Source organism: Vicia villosa, linkage group LG1 (assembly GCF_029867415.1).
Source record: "Vicia villosa cultivar HV-30 ecotype Madison, WI linkage group LG1, Vvil1.0, whole genome shotgun sequence".
NCBI classification, from domain to species: Eukaryota; Viridiplantae; Streptophyta; class Magnoliopsida; order Fabales; family Fabaceae; genus Vicia; species Vicia villosa.
Window position 1 is genome coordinate 43,444,702 of NC_081180.1, and position 13,699 is coordinate 43,458,400.

Genomic DNA, 13,699 nt, shown 5'->3' on the forward strand with positions numbered 1-13,699 from the left:
GAGAACAAAATTGCTCACTGTATTAACCATCAAATACAATACAATACAAAAAGTTGTCTTGTACTGTTTTGTACTTTCTAGTAATACAAAAAATTGTCTTGTACTGTTATCAATGTTATGTATTGTCTCTAATACTGTTCTATCCAATTATTCATATTTTGCAAATCAAACACACCCATGTGTTTTCATAAGTTTTACTATTTAGATATTCTTTTATTTTAAATATTTGTTACTTTTAGTATTTTAATGTTTTAGTGTGAATATCATATTAAGATTAAAATGTTAAATTTCTTATAATTGTAAATTGTAATTAAACTAAATGAAATAAAATAATAAAATGACAGGTTTTGATATAACATATTTGATTTTAGTATAAAATTTCATTTATTTTTACTTTTAGAATTTATTATTACTATACACCTACAATTATTTTAATTAAAACCTACTAATATCAACAATCAATCCTACCCAATGATATAAATCTTTCTACGAGTATCTTGAAAAATTACTAATATGGACAAGTGTGTTCGTAGGTGTGGGTTGACCCGCAAATCCGTCGATTTAAATCGAATTAACTTATAAATTATCATAATCTATTTATTTATGAGTATATCCAATCCATCCGGCATATTATATTTGAGTTTTTTTTAATTTGTAGACCCAATCTATTAATGTGTTGTTAGTGATTTTTTTTTTATTTTAAATAAAAATATAAAATTAATGTATCACTACACACAATAATTTTATTAATTTTTTTTAGTTACCTCAATACTACTACTAAATCAATGAGTTTAAATAATTTTAAAACTAAAAGTTGTTTCTTAATTTTTTTTACACTTTTTTACTAACATATTTTATGAAAATTGTGTGTTTTTTAAGAATTTTTTACTATTATTAAGTGTTCTGGTATATAGATTCATTTTATGATACATTATATGATGTGTTTCATCCTATTTGAATATTAAAATGTGCGTAAGTGTATTGAATTGTGTAATTTGTGTTACAATATTTTAATAATTGAAAAAGATATTAAAAATATTTTTTTATTTGAAACACAACCTGCGCGAACTCAATCAATAAATGATCATGTCAATTTGATTCGATTTTGACTGCGAAGTTGCGAGTCGGATGATAAAGCCGAGCAACGGCTTAGACCAAACTCTGTCCAACCCAATCAGTGTGCATCCCTAATTATGAATAATGATTAAAAAAAACTTTATGGAGGTGGGGTGTTTTGTACTTACGATCAATATAAGAAGAAGATCACTACTTGTGTTTGGAGCAAAAGAGGGTTCTATGTTCTGATATTTGAAAAGTGTGTGCCTTTGAGGTGTACTCCTCCGTAGATTTGGAACATGAGACGCCTCTGGATGATGATGATGATGATGTGATTGCGTCTTCTCAAGGAACATGTTCATTGACTCCTTCTAGAAGTAGGGTTGTGCTCTCTCTCTAAAATAAATATTTCGATTTTGTGATCATATTACATAATAATCTTAACCTTCCTAATGATCTTAAGATGGTTAAGAATATGGGCACAAAGCAATTTCTCAATATGGCAAATACCTACCACCTAAGGGTCATTGTTTTGGATCAAGTGATGTTTGACCTATATGATCAGCTTGGGTAGTTAATAGATGCACTAAGAAATAGATGGTAATGACAAGAGAAGGTTTTAACAATAATAAGATTTTGTTGGACTCATCCAACATAAAGCTCACCTTCTTGGACAAATATCATCAAGAGGTTTAATGCTCTCTAGAAAAGTGAGAGGCATACAAAAAGGAAAAAAGATGAGGAACGCTAGAAGCGGGACAAAGAGATGGAGGAGGAGAGGGTGGATTTTATAACCCTAAAGGATAATATCAATGTTGAGGATACCTCCAAGGCTTCATTACAAACTGATTTGGAAAATTCTCGTGCAAAGAGTGTTCTTGCCGCTGACCACGCATTTGAAAAGGCAAAATAACATGTATATTTCAAGTATCTTGACTTGGATTTAAGCGAGATCGAATATTTCATGGTCATTCGGGATGGATAGTTAGTCGAGGAAGAAGATGAGCCTGAAGAAAATGACATGTATACTTGTGAGAAAGACAATCTTACTATTTCAGAGCAAGGTGTTACTCATCTTATTAATGGTGAGGACAAATTTGTTCTTGAGGAGATCAAGCCTACCTTTCCATATAATTAGATTTGGTTGTTTGTAATTTGAATATTTATGTAATATTGACACCCCGCTTAAGTGTTTTATGTAATGGTCCCCCCTCCCCCCTTCTGGGCTTTTTTATTCATATAACCACGCCTTTTTGAGGGATTTTTGACTTAAAGCAACTTTGCAATTTCAACAAGTTATATTTAATGTTTTGTCCACCTTTTTTACTTTTTTTTTATCTTATTTGGATTTATTTAAGAGTTTCATATTTTTGAGCAAGCTCATGCTCAAGATATTGCTTCGGAAGGAAAGGCCTTTCATTCGATGAAAGGTTGCTTCTAAGGGCATGATGTCATCATGAAGGATACAATGAAAACCCAAATATCACAACAATACATTGGAGGGAGAAAAAATATCTTGGTTGGTGTAACGATACCCTAAAGGGCGCAACAATACTCTAGAAGGCGCAATAATATCTTGAAGGGTTCAACAATACTCCAAAGGGTGCAATAAATCATCATTTTCTTGAAAAAGTGCAATATTAGTAAATAGGGTGCCTCATTAAAAACTCTTGCCCTTGCATGGGTAAAAGAGTGTCACTCTATTCTTTTTATTAATACATTGAGTCAAAAACACAAATGGTTTTGTTTCTCTCCTGCTCCTAATTCTGCTTCAATCCCCACCATTGATATTTCTTCAATATTGTTTTCTTATTTTTATTTTCTTTCTTTAAATTGTTTTAGCTGTTGGATAAGAAGCAGCATGAATAGCAGAATATAAACAATTGGAGAGGATCCAAACGCGTACCTTAGTATGAATAGTTCTTTTAGACTTTTACATTTATGATTTAAGGTTTAGGGATTTTAAAATCTTCTTTAAGACAATTGTTTCGCAAGATATATATCCTTGTGAATTTTCTTCATCAAACACTTCTTCCGTTTCAAAATGAGTGTCGTTTTAACAAATAAAATCCGTTTTAAAATGAATGTCATTCTCATTTTTCAATGTAGTAATGATTGCTTTTTTTTCCAACTAACTCTTTAATTATTACTCTGTAAACGACTTTCAATACATTTATAAGGCTAAATTAGTAAAGGTGTAGTGTTTTATGACAATATCATTATATTTCATAATCTTTGTCTAAATATTTTAAGGGTCTGTTTGGTTGGGGGTTTGGAGGGGAGGGGAGGGAAAGGGAAGGAATATTTTAAGTTAATTGTGTTTGGTTCAATTTTTTATTATGAGGGGAGGGGATTGGAGGTAATCAGATTCCATCTTGGAGCAACTTTTTGTTACCTTCAATTTGAAGGGATTTTGAGGGAAGGGGAGGGAGAGGAGTAATAATAAAATTTATTTTTGTATATATTGACAAAATTACCCTTACTTTTTAATAAAAATCCTAAATTGTTTTTAATATATATTATACGTTAATTTTTGTCGCTTTATTAGAATTCCTCCATTTTTTTACAACAACTCTATTATTTTTTGTTAGTATGTTGACTCAACTTTTTTTTATTTTTTCATGTGTTTTATTTTATTTATTATTTTATTTATAAAAACTTAATTGTTTTATAAGATATTGTGCTGCATTACATATTTATATATAATATGTAATTGTAGTATAAGATATATATATATATATATATATATATATATATATATATATATATATATATATATATATAAAATCTAATTTTATAAATATTTTATAGAATTAGATAGATCATCAAGATGATAAATGATTCATCTAATCATAGATTATATTATTATTGTATGAAATTTATCAATATTTTATTTACGCTTTGATATATTTTAAAGTATTTGAAATACTAAATATTTTGTATTTGACTATCTATGTTGTTTATGAATTGTCAAAAATTCTAAAATTCACATTGTTTTTATTTGATTTAGCAAGAGTGTTATCATATTTTAAGGGTTAAAAGGTAAATTAGTTTTAAAATTTCTCCCCTCCCCTCCTGAACCAAACATATTTCTAATTAAAAATATTTTCTTCCCTTCCTTCCGCTTCCCTCCTCTCCGTTGAACCAAACAGATCCTAAACAACACTCATTTTGGTCACAATACATATTGGATCGTGCATCAATCTAAAATAAGAGATAAGACAAGGAAAATTAATCTATAAATGAAGAGACAAAAAGCTATTAGCCTAAATGTTTAAAGTGTAAAGCATTAATTTATGAACAAAATGGGTGAAAGAAATTGTTAAAGATGTAAACTTCCCAAATCTCACACAGGTTAATTTTAATACTATTATTCACCTAGGCCAAACTATATTTACAGAAACCGAACAAAAACCTATCCACCACATTACTTTCACCTTTCATTTTCTTTCTTATTTTTGCTAAACAACACACAATAATAACAACAGTTTGGGGTAATTTCATAACAGTAATCCAGCCTTACAGTAGAACCCACCACCTAAAAGTGACAATGATAAGTAGATAAGAAGCGCAGTACTCAACACTCTCCACTCCAGGCCGAAAGGGATATCACAAACTAACCTCATCAATTTCTCACATAATTCTTCTTCTCTTCTCCATGCTACCACGCAATTGCATAGACTAATTCTCGAGTCAGACACACTCTACAAAAAATTTATGATCATTGATCAACATCAAACTCATAATTGCTAGTACTATACTAGTACTACTACTACCTTAATAAATAAAATCACAACAATCTCTTCATTATTATTATTACTATTGTTATTATCAACAACAATGGAGCATCCTCTCATCAACGATTGCACTTTCTCTTCTGCTAATCCTTCTTTATCAGAAATTTGGCCTCATTTCTCATCCCAAAACAACAACAAACGAAACAACTCCCTCTCCAACAATGACTCTGCCACTAAGCATGTTAAACTAGCACTACAAGAGGATGATCAAAACGCTGCGTTTAAACCCGAACCAGATACAATTTCAGCACAGAAACAACAGCAGAATGCGAAACCTTCTTCTGAATCGCAACCGCCACCGCCACCGCCAGCTAAACAAGATTATATTCACGTTAGAGCAAGAAGAGGCCAAGCCACCGATAGTCACAGTCTCGCTGAAAGAGTAACAGCAATTTCATTATTAATATTTCCAATTTTAATTTATTTTCGGGATCGTGAAAATATTTAAATATCTTTTAATTATTTTTATGACAGGCGAGAAGAGAAAAGATTAGTGAGAGAATGAAAATTCTACAAGATTTAGTTCCAGGATGTAACAAGGTAGTAAAAATAATAACAATGTTTTATAATTTTCTAATTTTCTAATTTTGTATTGAATTATTGTTTATATGTTTTTTTTTTAAATTGTTTAGGTAATTGGTAAAGCACTTGTGCTTGATGAGATAATCAATTATATTCAATCGCTACAACATCAAGTTGAGGTGCTTATTTCTTTTATATTTTTATTATTTTCTCTGATTTAATTATTGTTTTGTGTGGAAATTAACTTACTTTTAATTTCTTTTTTCAGTTTCTTTCAATGAAGCTTGAAGCAGTTAATTCAAGATTGAATATGCACCCTTCTATTGATTGTTTCCCTTTAAAAGATGTAAGTCTAACTAATTGAGATTCATGTTAATCTACTCTCAAAGCAAATTTGGGGTGGATCGACGACTGGAATGTGCTAGTTGAGTTAAATGGGTTTAAACTGTTGGTTCAGAGTTCAATTTCTAACTGACACATCAATTATCCAGATTGATTCTGTGTTAACATATTTCATCCTATCAGTTCATTTTAGAAGATTTTCTGTATTTATCAAAAAAAATGTTTTCTATGAAAATTTTCTTTAAGAGATCATTGCTTTTTAGCACTGTTAATATTTACTAGCTGATCTGTTGGTTTAGGTTGGTGCTCAACCATTTGACCTTTCTGGAATAGTATTTGGATCGCAAGCAGGAAGGGGCTATGCTCAGGGATCACAGCCAGGATGGCTACATATGCAGATAGCAGGTAGTTTAGATAAAACATCGTAGCAAAAGGACGATTCATTGGGAATGATACAGCAATCAGTACGGTTGGTTTTTCATTTAAAATTACGAAATATCACAGGGGTTGGTCACCACGGCGCGCTATTGACGACCTAGTCATTGTCTAGAATATTGTACACATCATTTGTAGAAAAATACATATAATCTCCATTTGCATAATCTGATTGAGTATACTATGCTGTGCTTCAATCTGATAGCTGCTGAAATAATGTTATTATGCTCATCTGCTGCAATGGGATTTTGCTTTCATGATATGTATTCATATTCATATGTAACTGGCAGTATATGTATTCGGGTACGGAAGTTTCCCCTTGTTAGGAAAATTGAGTCATTGTAAGAATCAGATTATCAATAAATATGTATCAGATTTCTGTATCTTATTGTTCAATAAAAATGATTGAAATTTATGTATTTAATGACCCTGTTGCATTTTGATGGAAAAGCTATTTTCATTCACAAGAATGTGAAGTTGTAGAAAGTTAGCGAATCAAACCAGTAGTATAATTTGTAGTGTTTGCATGCAAGACAGAAGTATATACCAATTAAGAAATTGAAAATAACCATATAAACATTTAAAATTCACACAAGTATCCAAATTATCCTAGCAAAGACTACTACAAGCCTAGTAATGAGGATGTTAATAAGAGAAAATAGAGAGATCAAACAGCAGAGAGATCAAATAACTTTACTCGCTGCTTCCGTTACTCAAGTGGCCCTTTCGCGAAGCATCTAGTGTTTAATAACATAGTATCTTCCGTACGAGCTAACTATTTGAGTTTGAACATACTCAATAAGAGAAAATAGAAAATGGCAATCGTTCACGCTAAAGGACAAGTTAAGTATTACTGTGTTATATTCCACTCTCTGTCAAAAGAGTTCCAGTTTCCATTTTCTTCCGGCCAAGAAGATATGTTCTCTCCATTCTAAAATCTTTTAGCGACTCCTTGATTTTCCCTTCCCCGTTATATGCCTTCGACGAACCAGGTTGTTGAAGGTCGAGGTTTTTTTCTACATCCTCCTCGCCTTCAATAGACCCGGTTGTAAAGCTGTTGTTGCCACCATGAGCCTTAACATCATCTTCTGTCAAGTATCCATATTTATCTCTATAAACCTCCAATTCGGTATCTAAACTCTTGACTTCTTCCTCAAGTTTGAGAAGCAGCTCATTAGTTTCTTGCAGGACTTCTTCATCATACTCTATCTGCTCCTCCATCATTCTTTGATACTGCGAAGAATCCATCTGCAAAGCTGCCTTCTCTTCCTGTAAGCGGGTGATCATAGCCATTGCGTTGTTGGCCGCAACAGCTGCAGCACTCCTCTCTTCATCCAGCTCCATGTACAAAGCCATGAGTGACTTGCGATCCAGACGAACTTGCCTCTTCAAATTGTTTAAGACGGGATCGTCTTCTTCAGTTTGACAACTAACGTCGATAGAGTCAGAGGCGAATTCAGTCTTTTCTAGAGGTGATTTCTTGATCGGCGCTGAAAACCATCTTGGACTGTTGTTTGGGGAATCTGTAAATGGAACTCCAAAAAACCTGCTGCTCCATGGTAAAGACGGGGTTTTCGGGGACTCTATGTTCATATCATCGGAAACTGTCAATTGAGGCAGCGCCACTTCTTTTGGTACTTCCTTTACTGCATAAAAAATTGATATGTTCACTGTCAATGTCTCAATGTAGTTATGTTATAGCACATTTTGATTCATTGATAGCATGTAATAGGTTATAGATAATTCAAAACTCAATTCATGTTTTTATATGCACTCACATTTAGTATTCTGGATTTTAAGGTTGCTGTCATCCTCATTCTGAGGAACCTCTGAATCCTTTTTTGCAGACAGGATTTGAGGTGAATCTACACTGGGAGATTCCTCAGATTTTGGCGTCGCGATTGGACAAATTGGTGGCAAAGCGGCGGGAGGTTGTGAAAACGACCCTGAATTCTTTCTTGAGATTGAAGATTTGAGTTTCAACGGTGCTCCACAGCATGCACATTTCTGAGTACTTCTTTTCTCATCCTGCAAGACCTCGCCATCCTTCAAACTCAATTGAATATTCTGTCCATCCTCAACAAAGCAATCAAGATTCTTATTCAAAACCCCTACAAGAGACTTATAGGTATCACAATCCGATTCCTTCTGCGTTGCGAACGAAAGTAAACACCCTTCACACATCTGTCTTATATCAGAAAGCTTCTTGTGATTGTGACAAAACGCCATAGACGAAAGGTCTTTCTTGTGAGCCACGCAAATGGAATTGTTGTAATAAAAATTAGGCGTATTGTGCGCGAGAACATGATTCATCTTCGCGCAGAGCCAGCACGGAATTTCCAAACCAAAGAATCTTGAAAACTCAATGGTGAAAAATGCTAGAAACCCATCAATGAAGAGTGAAATCATCAACACCCATTCAAGCACCATGCACAACACAAAGTGTGAAAGCTTCCCTAGAATTCGCCCACCGAAACAAGTAACCAATCGAGACGTCATGTTTTTTTTTTTCTTTCAAGAACCAACAACAAGTAGAATGCAAAAGATAAGGATAAAGCCAAACTTTTTGCAATCTCTTGTGTTGGTGAAGATTCAAGATAAAGCTGGTGCAGTTATTTGAGATTTTGGCAATATAATATGGAAGGAAAGATCATGACCTTGTTTGGATGAGGAGATCACAACCTTAATTTCTCTGTGTGTTTCTCTGGCTTCATCTGCATGGATTTGCAAAGGATAAGAATGAGAATGTTTTGGGTGGTGGAACTCATTTGGTTATAATTAGATGAAACAGTTGTTTGTTGTTGTTTTCAAAAACCAAACACATTAATTATCCTAAAATAAAGGTTTGTCTATAAACTTAATTTGTTTCATAATCTGTCTTATATTTGCATGGAATCCTACAAACTTACAAGTACTTATCAAAATATAACAACTTGCGTGGATCGATCTATCTATTATTGATCATATATGTGATTGGTTAAATGCGCCAAGATTATTATATTAATTAATCATCAGCATTCATGGATTTGAAAAAAAGAGATGACGAATCCGTGCTCATGTAATCAGATGTCATGTATCAATATCAAGTGAACTGACTTACCAAACTGATTTATCGAGACGACTTTAAAACTAATGGCTTAAATGTGATTTTAGTCTCTAATTTTCTTTTTTATCTCTTAATTTAAAAATAATGTACTTTTTTTTGACAAATTAAAAATAATGTATTTAGTCTCTCTATTTTAATATTTTTATGAATATAGTCCTCCATTTCTTTTTGAAATATTTTTTATGATATGGTGGACCAATTGATGATCAGGCTTGACCTAAGTGACATAAGTTAATATGTATGTCATTGAACACTTCTTTATCATACAAATAATACAAATTATTTTATTTAAAAATATAAGAAAATTGTAATCAATTAACCTAAATTGAAACAAAATCAAAATTGGAAACTCTAAGATATCGGGAAACCAAAATTGCAATCTCAAAATAGAAATCCAATGTGAAATTTATCCTTTAACATAGAGTTGTGAGAGTGATCTTGAACTTCTACTTCAACATGAGTAATTTTTTGTCAAGTATGATTGTGTTATGAGAATCATAATTCACTGTGAAATTTTGTTAGTATGACACATTGTTGGACACAATGTATGATATAATGTGTACAAAGTCTTATAACAAATTATCAGATAATAAGAATTAAAATTGTTAGCTCCATAAGCTATGAGGTTAGTTGGCATTAATTTTGCTAAAACATGTCTCTGGTGAAGATGTTAGACAAAATTAACTGATATAGTAGAATTGGACTTCAAGCAGAATTATTTTAGTACAATAGAGTTTGGGCTACTTTGAAATGACAAATGTTTTAACAGATGTCGTAACATCATGACCCAGAACATCATTGCACAGTTGTTTTAAATCTTGACAGATTTAATTGGATCCTGTGAGATTTATTCCAGATATATCCCAGTATATTTCGCCGGTCAAGATGATTTTATCTGGAACAAGAAAATCAAATATCCAACAAAATTAATATTTATATATTGAAGATTTGAAGATTGGGTGCAAGATTTAAGGAGAGTTTTTTACAAGATTGGTACAGCTAAAAACGTGTGGATCAAACATTTGTGGATAAAGAATTCGAAGCCCAAAGACTTTGGAAGACTATATATAGACAACCCTAGTCCTAGTTTTTAGTATGCTTTTTATCTTTTATCTTTTCATAATTTGTAAATTAGGATTAAGGGTTTGAGGGTTTTGAGAGTCTTTTGTGTAATTTGAGGGTTTTGAGAGTCTCTTTTGATACTTGTGGTAGACATTGTTGTTCTCATTGAGAAGCCTTTAGGCAATGAGTGGAGTATTATTCTTGATCAAAGCTTATAAGCAAGATCAAGTATTTATTCTTGGTTAAAAAGTGTCTTAACTAAGTATTTTGTTCTTAATCAAGGGGTGTCTTGATTAAGGTGTTTCTTTGTATTTGAAGTGTGATCTTCAGATAGGTGATAGGTTGTTGATACAGTAACTGAGACTGGAATTGTTAGATATCATTCCGGTGATTGGGAGTGAGATGGGATTTCTCATATCTAGGAGGTTCTTAGGTAGAAGTTGCACATGATAGTGATTATGATGGAGATTTGTAAGCATGAGACTTGTTTAGGCTTTGAACTAATACTATAGTGGACTTCCTTCTTAGCTTGGTAGCTCCCAGAGTAGGTGATATTGCACCGAACTGGATAAACAATTCCATGTGTTTATTTATGTTTTTGCATATTTATTTTCTACATAATTACATAGTTTTAATTTTGTTCAGGAAGTCATAACAGATGTCGACACATCTGTTTCGACATTAGTTATGTTATAAAGATATCATTATGCACATGCTTTGCGTGTACTAGAGAAATTTCAAAAATCATAAAGCTATAAAGAACATAAGGATTGTTAGTCAGCTCCGTACAACGTCACCTTCGTTTGGGGGACTTTCAACCTAAAAGAAAATTCACTCTCAATAGTATTAGTACAATAATCTTAGATGAACAAACCTTGTTCAATGCCTCTTACGTAATACTATTTGTGACTTTCTATTTAGGACTCCCCTTAAATATGAGAACCCCTCTCACTTTCTCTCTATCACTACCCTAGTGATAAACACATAAACCAAATTTAAAGATTGTTGAGTGACAACTCAACTAACAAAATAATCTTTATGCCTTTAATATGGAAGTTAGGCGCTATAGAGGTGCACAAATAACAACACAAACAAAGACTCAAATAACAAACCTTAAACACTATATATTCAACTTTTGCACTGTGTCAAAGTTAGGAAGGAGTCTTCTTAAATAGTAAATCATTTGTTGCGCTTTTCTCCACTGGACTACTGATTTGAGAGCGATAATCATATTTGATATTGAGGCAATATTGATTTTCTTTTACACTGATAGATTTGATAAGATTTGATTATTTTGAAAACAAAAGCTTATTTAATTTGATTTGCTCTTAATAATTATTTTGACAAATCTTACTCATATTGCTAAAAGATACAACAACAAATCTCCTTCGAGTCCAACAAAATCATACTCATATTTACTCATGAAATCTAGCTAGCAGACTGAGGCTAGATGATGCACACATGCTGGAACATCTTATCTCACATGATGCCTTTTCACTGCAAGATATTTAGATCAACAGTGTGAGAATAAAACTACGAATACTGTATTATATATATAGAGAGAGAAAGAGAGATTTACTCTATTACACCCCGCAGTCGAAGCAGGAGGTTGACAGACACTTAGACTGGTTCAAAAATCATCAAAGAGAACTATAGGGAGGCCTTTGGTGAAGATATCATCAATCTGGTATCGATAAGAAACATGAATAACGCGGGCTTGACCATGAACGAACTTCTCCCAAACAAAGGGAATGTCCATCTCGATGTGTTTTGTTCGTTGATGTTGGATATGATTTTCGAATAGGTGGATAGCACTAACATTGTCATAATACACAAGAGTCGTATGAGAAATAGGAAAATGAAGCTACAAGAGAAGGTTGCAAAGCCAACAAGGTTTTAAAAATGCATTAGCAATGCCTCGGTACTCAGCCTCTGCATTGGAACAAAAAAAACGTGGGTTATCTCTTTGAAGACCATAAAATTAGGTTGTCACCAAAAAATACAATAACCCGAAGTAGATTGATGAATGTCGGGACATCCACCCTAATCAACATATGTGTATGAAATAAGCTTCTTGATGGAAGAAGGATAGGTATGCAAACCATATTATAAGGTGCCCTGAACGTAACGCATGATTCATTTTAGTGCAAGCATGTGCTCAATGCAGAGAACATGCATGTGAAAATACACCTACTAGACAACATAGAAGATGTTAGGATGGGTAAATATGAGATATTATAAAGCATCGAAATAACTATGATCTAATGTAGGATCATCATATAGAGTATCGGTAGAGATACTGGGCTTCTGCTTGGTGTTAACGAGATTAACGGAAAGTTTGCATGAGGCACTGCCTTCTCGAGCAATAATGTTGTTGGTGTAGGTACTCTGATTAAGAAACAATCCTTCTGCATGCCTGGTCACTACAATACCCATAAAATAGCTCAACGGTGCCAAATCCTTCACAGCAAACTCGGAGACAAGAAGCACCATGAAAGATATGCGTAGGTAATGATAGGAAATGATGAGGATGATGTCATCAACATAAAGTAAGATGTAAGCCATGTCTGAGCCACATCGGTAGATAAAGAGAGATTGATTAGAGGTGTTGTGCTGAAATCTAATGATCGAGACATAGTCAGTGAAACGTTGGTGCCAGACACGAGGTGATTGCTTCATCCCATAGAGAGATTTTCATAAGCGACACACATAATATGGGTGATGAGGATCATTGAAACCTAGTGGCCGAGGCATATAGACGTTTCATGAAGATCACCATGTAGAAAGGCATTCTCACCATGAAGATCACTTACACTGTCACTGGGGGTATATAAATAAGAAAAAAAAGAGTGTGAACTAGCAGAAAACGTTAGGCCAAGGGTTTGCAAGCCCACTATTCATCTTCAAACAAATAGGGGTGCACTTAGTGGTTAGGGGTGTGCATGACTAGAAAAAAAGAATTGGGCTTTGAACCCAAGCCCGCATGAGGTAATCTGAATGAGGGAGAAGAAATGAACTCATCCTTAGTCTTCACTGTAACGCCCAGACTGTTTTCGGGATGATCGACTAACCCCACAAACCAACACGGGTCTTTCCAACATGATTTGTCCTCACTCACACGCTTTTTGGGAAACTTCCCAGAAGGTCACCCATCCTAGAATTGCTCCAAGTCAAGCACGCTTAACTGTGGAGTTCTTATGGAATGGACTACCGAAAAGAATATGCATCTTGCTGGTATAGGTAGTACCCATCAATCCTTATAAGCTTTCCTTCAACCATGCAGTCCCATACCTGCACGACTTTAGGATCCCTCTCATTCCGATGTGGCGACCACCCTAGACCCAATTGGCCTCAGATGTTCTATGCGGTGCAACCACCC

The 13,699-nt window shown here is 33.5% G+C and overlaps 2 protein-coding genes across 2 annotated transcripts; one reads left to right on the plus strand and one right to left on the minus strand.

Moving 5' to 3' along the window:
- The first annotated feature begins 4,632 nt into the window (after positions 1-4,632).
- LOC131605054 (transcription factor BHLH089) lies at positions 4,633-6,525 on the plus strand. Its single transcript, XM_058877455.1, has 5 exons — positions 4,633-5,235; positions 5,328-5,393; positions 5,486-5,554; positions 5,644-5,721; positions 6,017-6,525. The coding sequence occupies exons 1-5, from the start codon at positions 4,897-4,899 to the stop codon at positions 6,143-6,145; spliced, it is 681 nt and encodes a 226-aa protein (XP_058733438.1). The 5' UTR covers positions 4,633-4,896; the 3' UTR covers positions 6,146-6,525.
- A 148-nt stretch (positions 6,526-6,673) lies between these two features.
- On the minus strand, positions 6,674-8,877 carry LOC131605064 (probable myosin-binding protein 5). Its single transcript, XM_058877464.1, has 2 exons — positions 7,931-8,877; positions 6,674-7,798 (listed from the first exon to the last, which is right to left on the minus strand). The coding sequence occupies exons 1-2, from the start codon at positions 8,649-8,651 to the stop codon at positions 7,011-7,013; spliced, it is 1,509 nt and encodes a 502-aa protein (XP_058733447.1). The 5' UTR covers positions 8,652-8,877; the 3' UTR covers positions 6,674-7,010.
- Between the last annotated feature and the right edge of the window lie 4,822 nt (positions 8,878-13,699).

What these genes read in the sequence shown, in the direction of transcription:
- LOC131605064 (XM_058877464.1), bottom strand. Translation starts at nt 8,651, where the DNA reads ATGACGTCTCGATTGGTTACTTGTTTCGGTGGGCGAATTCTAGGGAAG. An exon ending in TAAAATCCAGAATACTAAAT is followed by an intron (nt 7,799 to 7,930) that starts GTGAGTGCATAT and finishes TTTTTTATGCAG; the next exon opens with TAAAGGAAGTACCAAAAGAA.
- LOC131605054 (XM_058877455.1), top strand. Translation starts at nt 4,897, where the DNA reads ATGGAGCATCCTCTCATCAACGATTGCACTTTCTCTTCTGCTAATCCT. An exon ending in TAGTTCCAGGATGTAACAAG is followed by an intron (nt 5,394 to 5,485) that starts GTAGTAAAAATA and finishes TAAATTGTTTAG; the next exon opens with GTAATTGGTAAAGCACTTGT. An exon ending in CGCTACAACATCAAGTTGAG is followed by an intron (nt 5,555 to 5,643) that starts GTGCTTATTTCT and finishes TTCTTTTTTCAG; the next exon opens with TTTCTTTCAATGAAGCTTGA.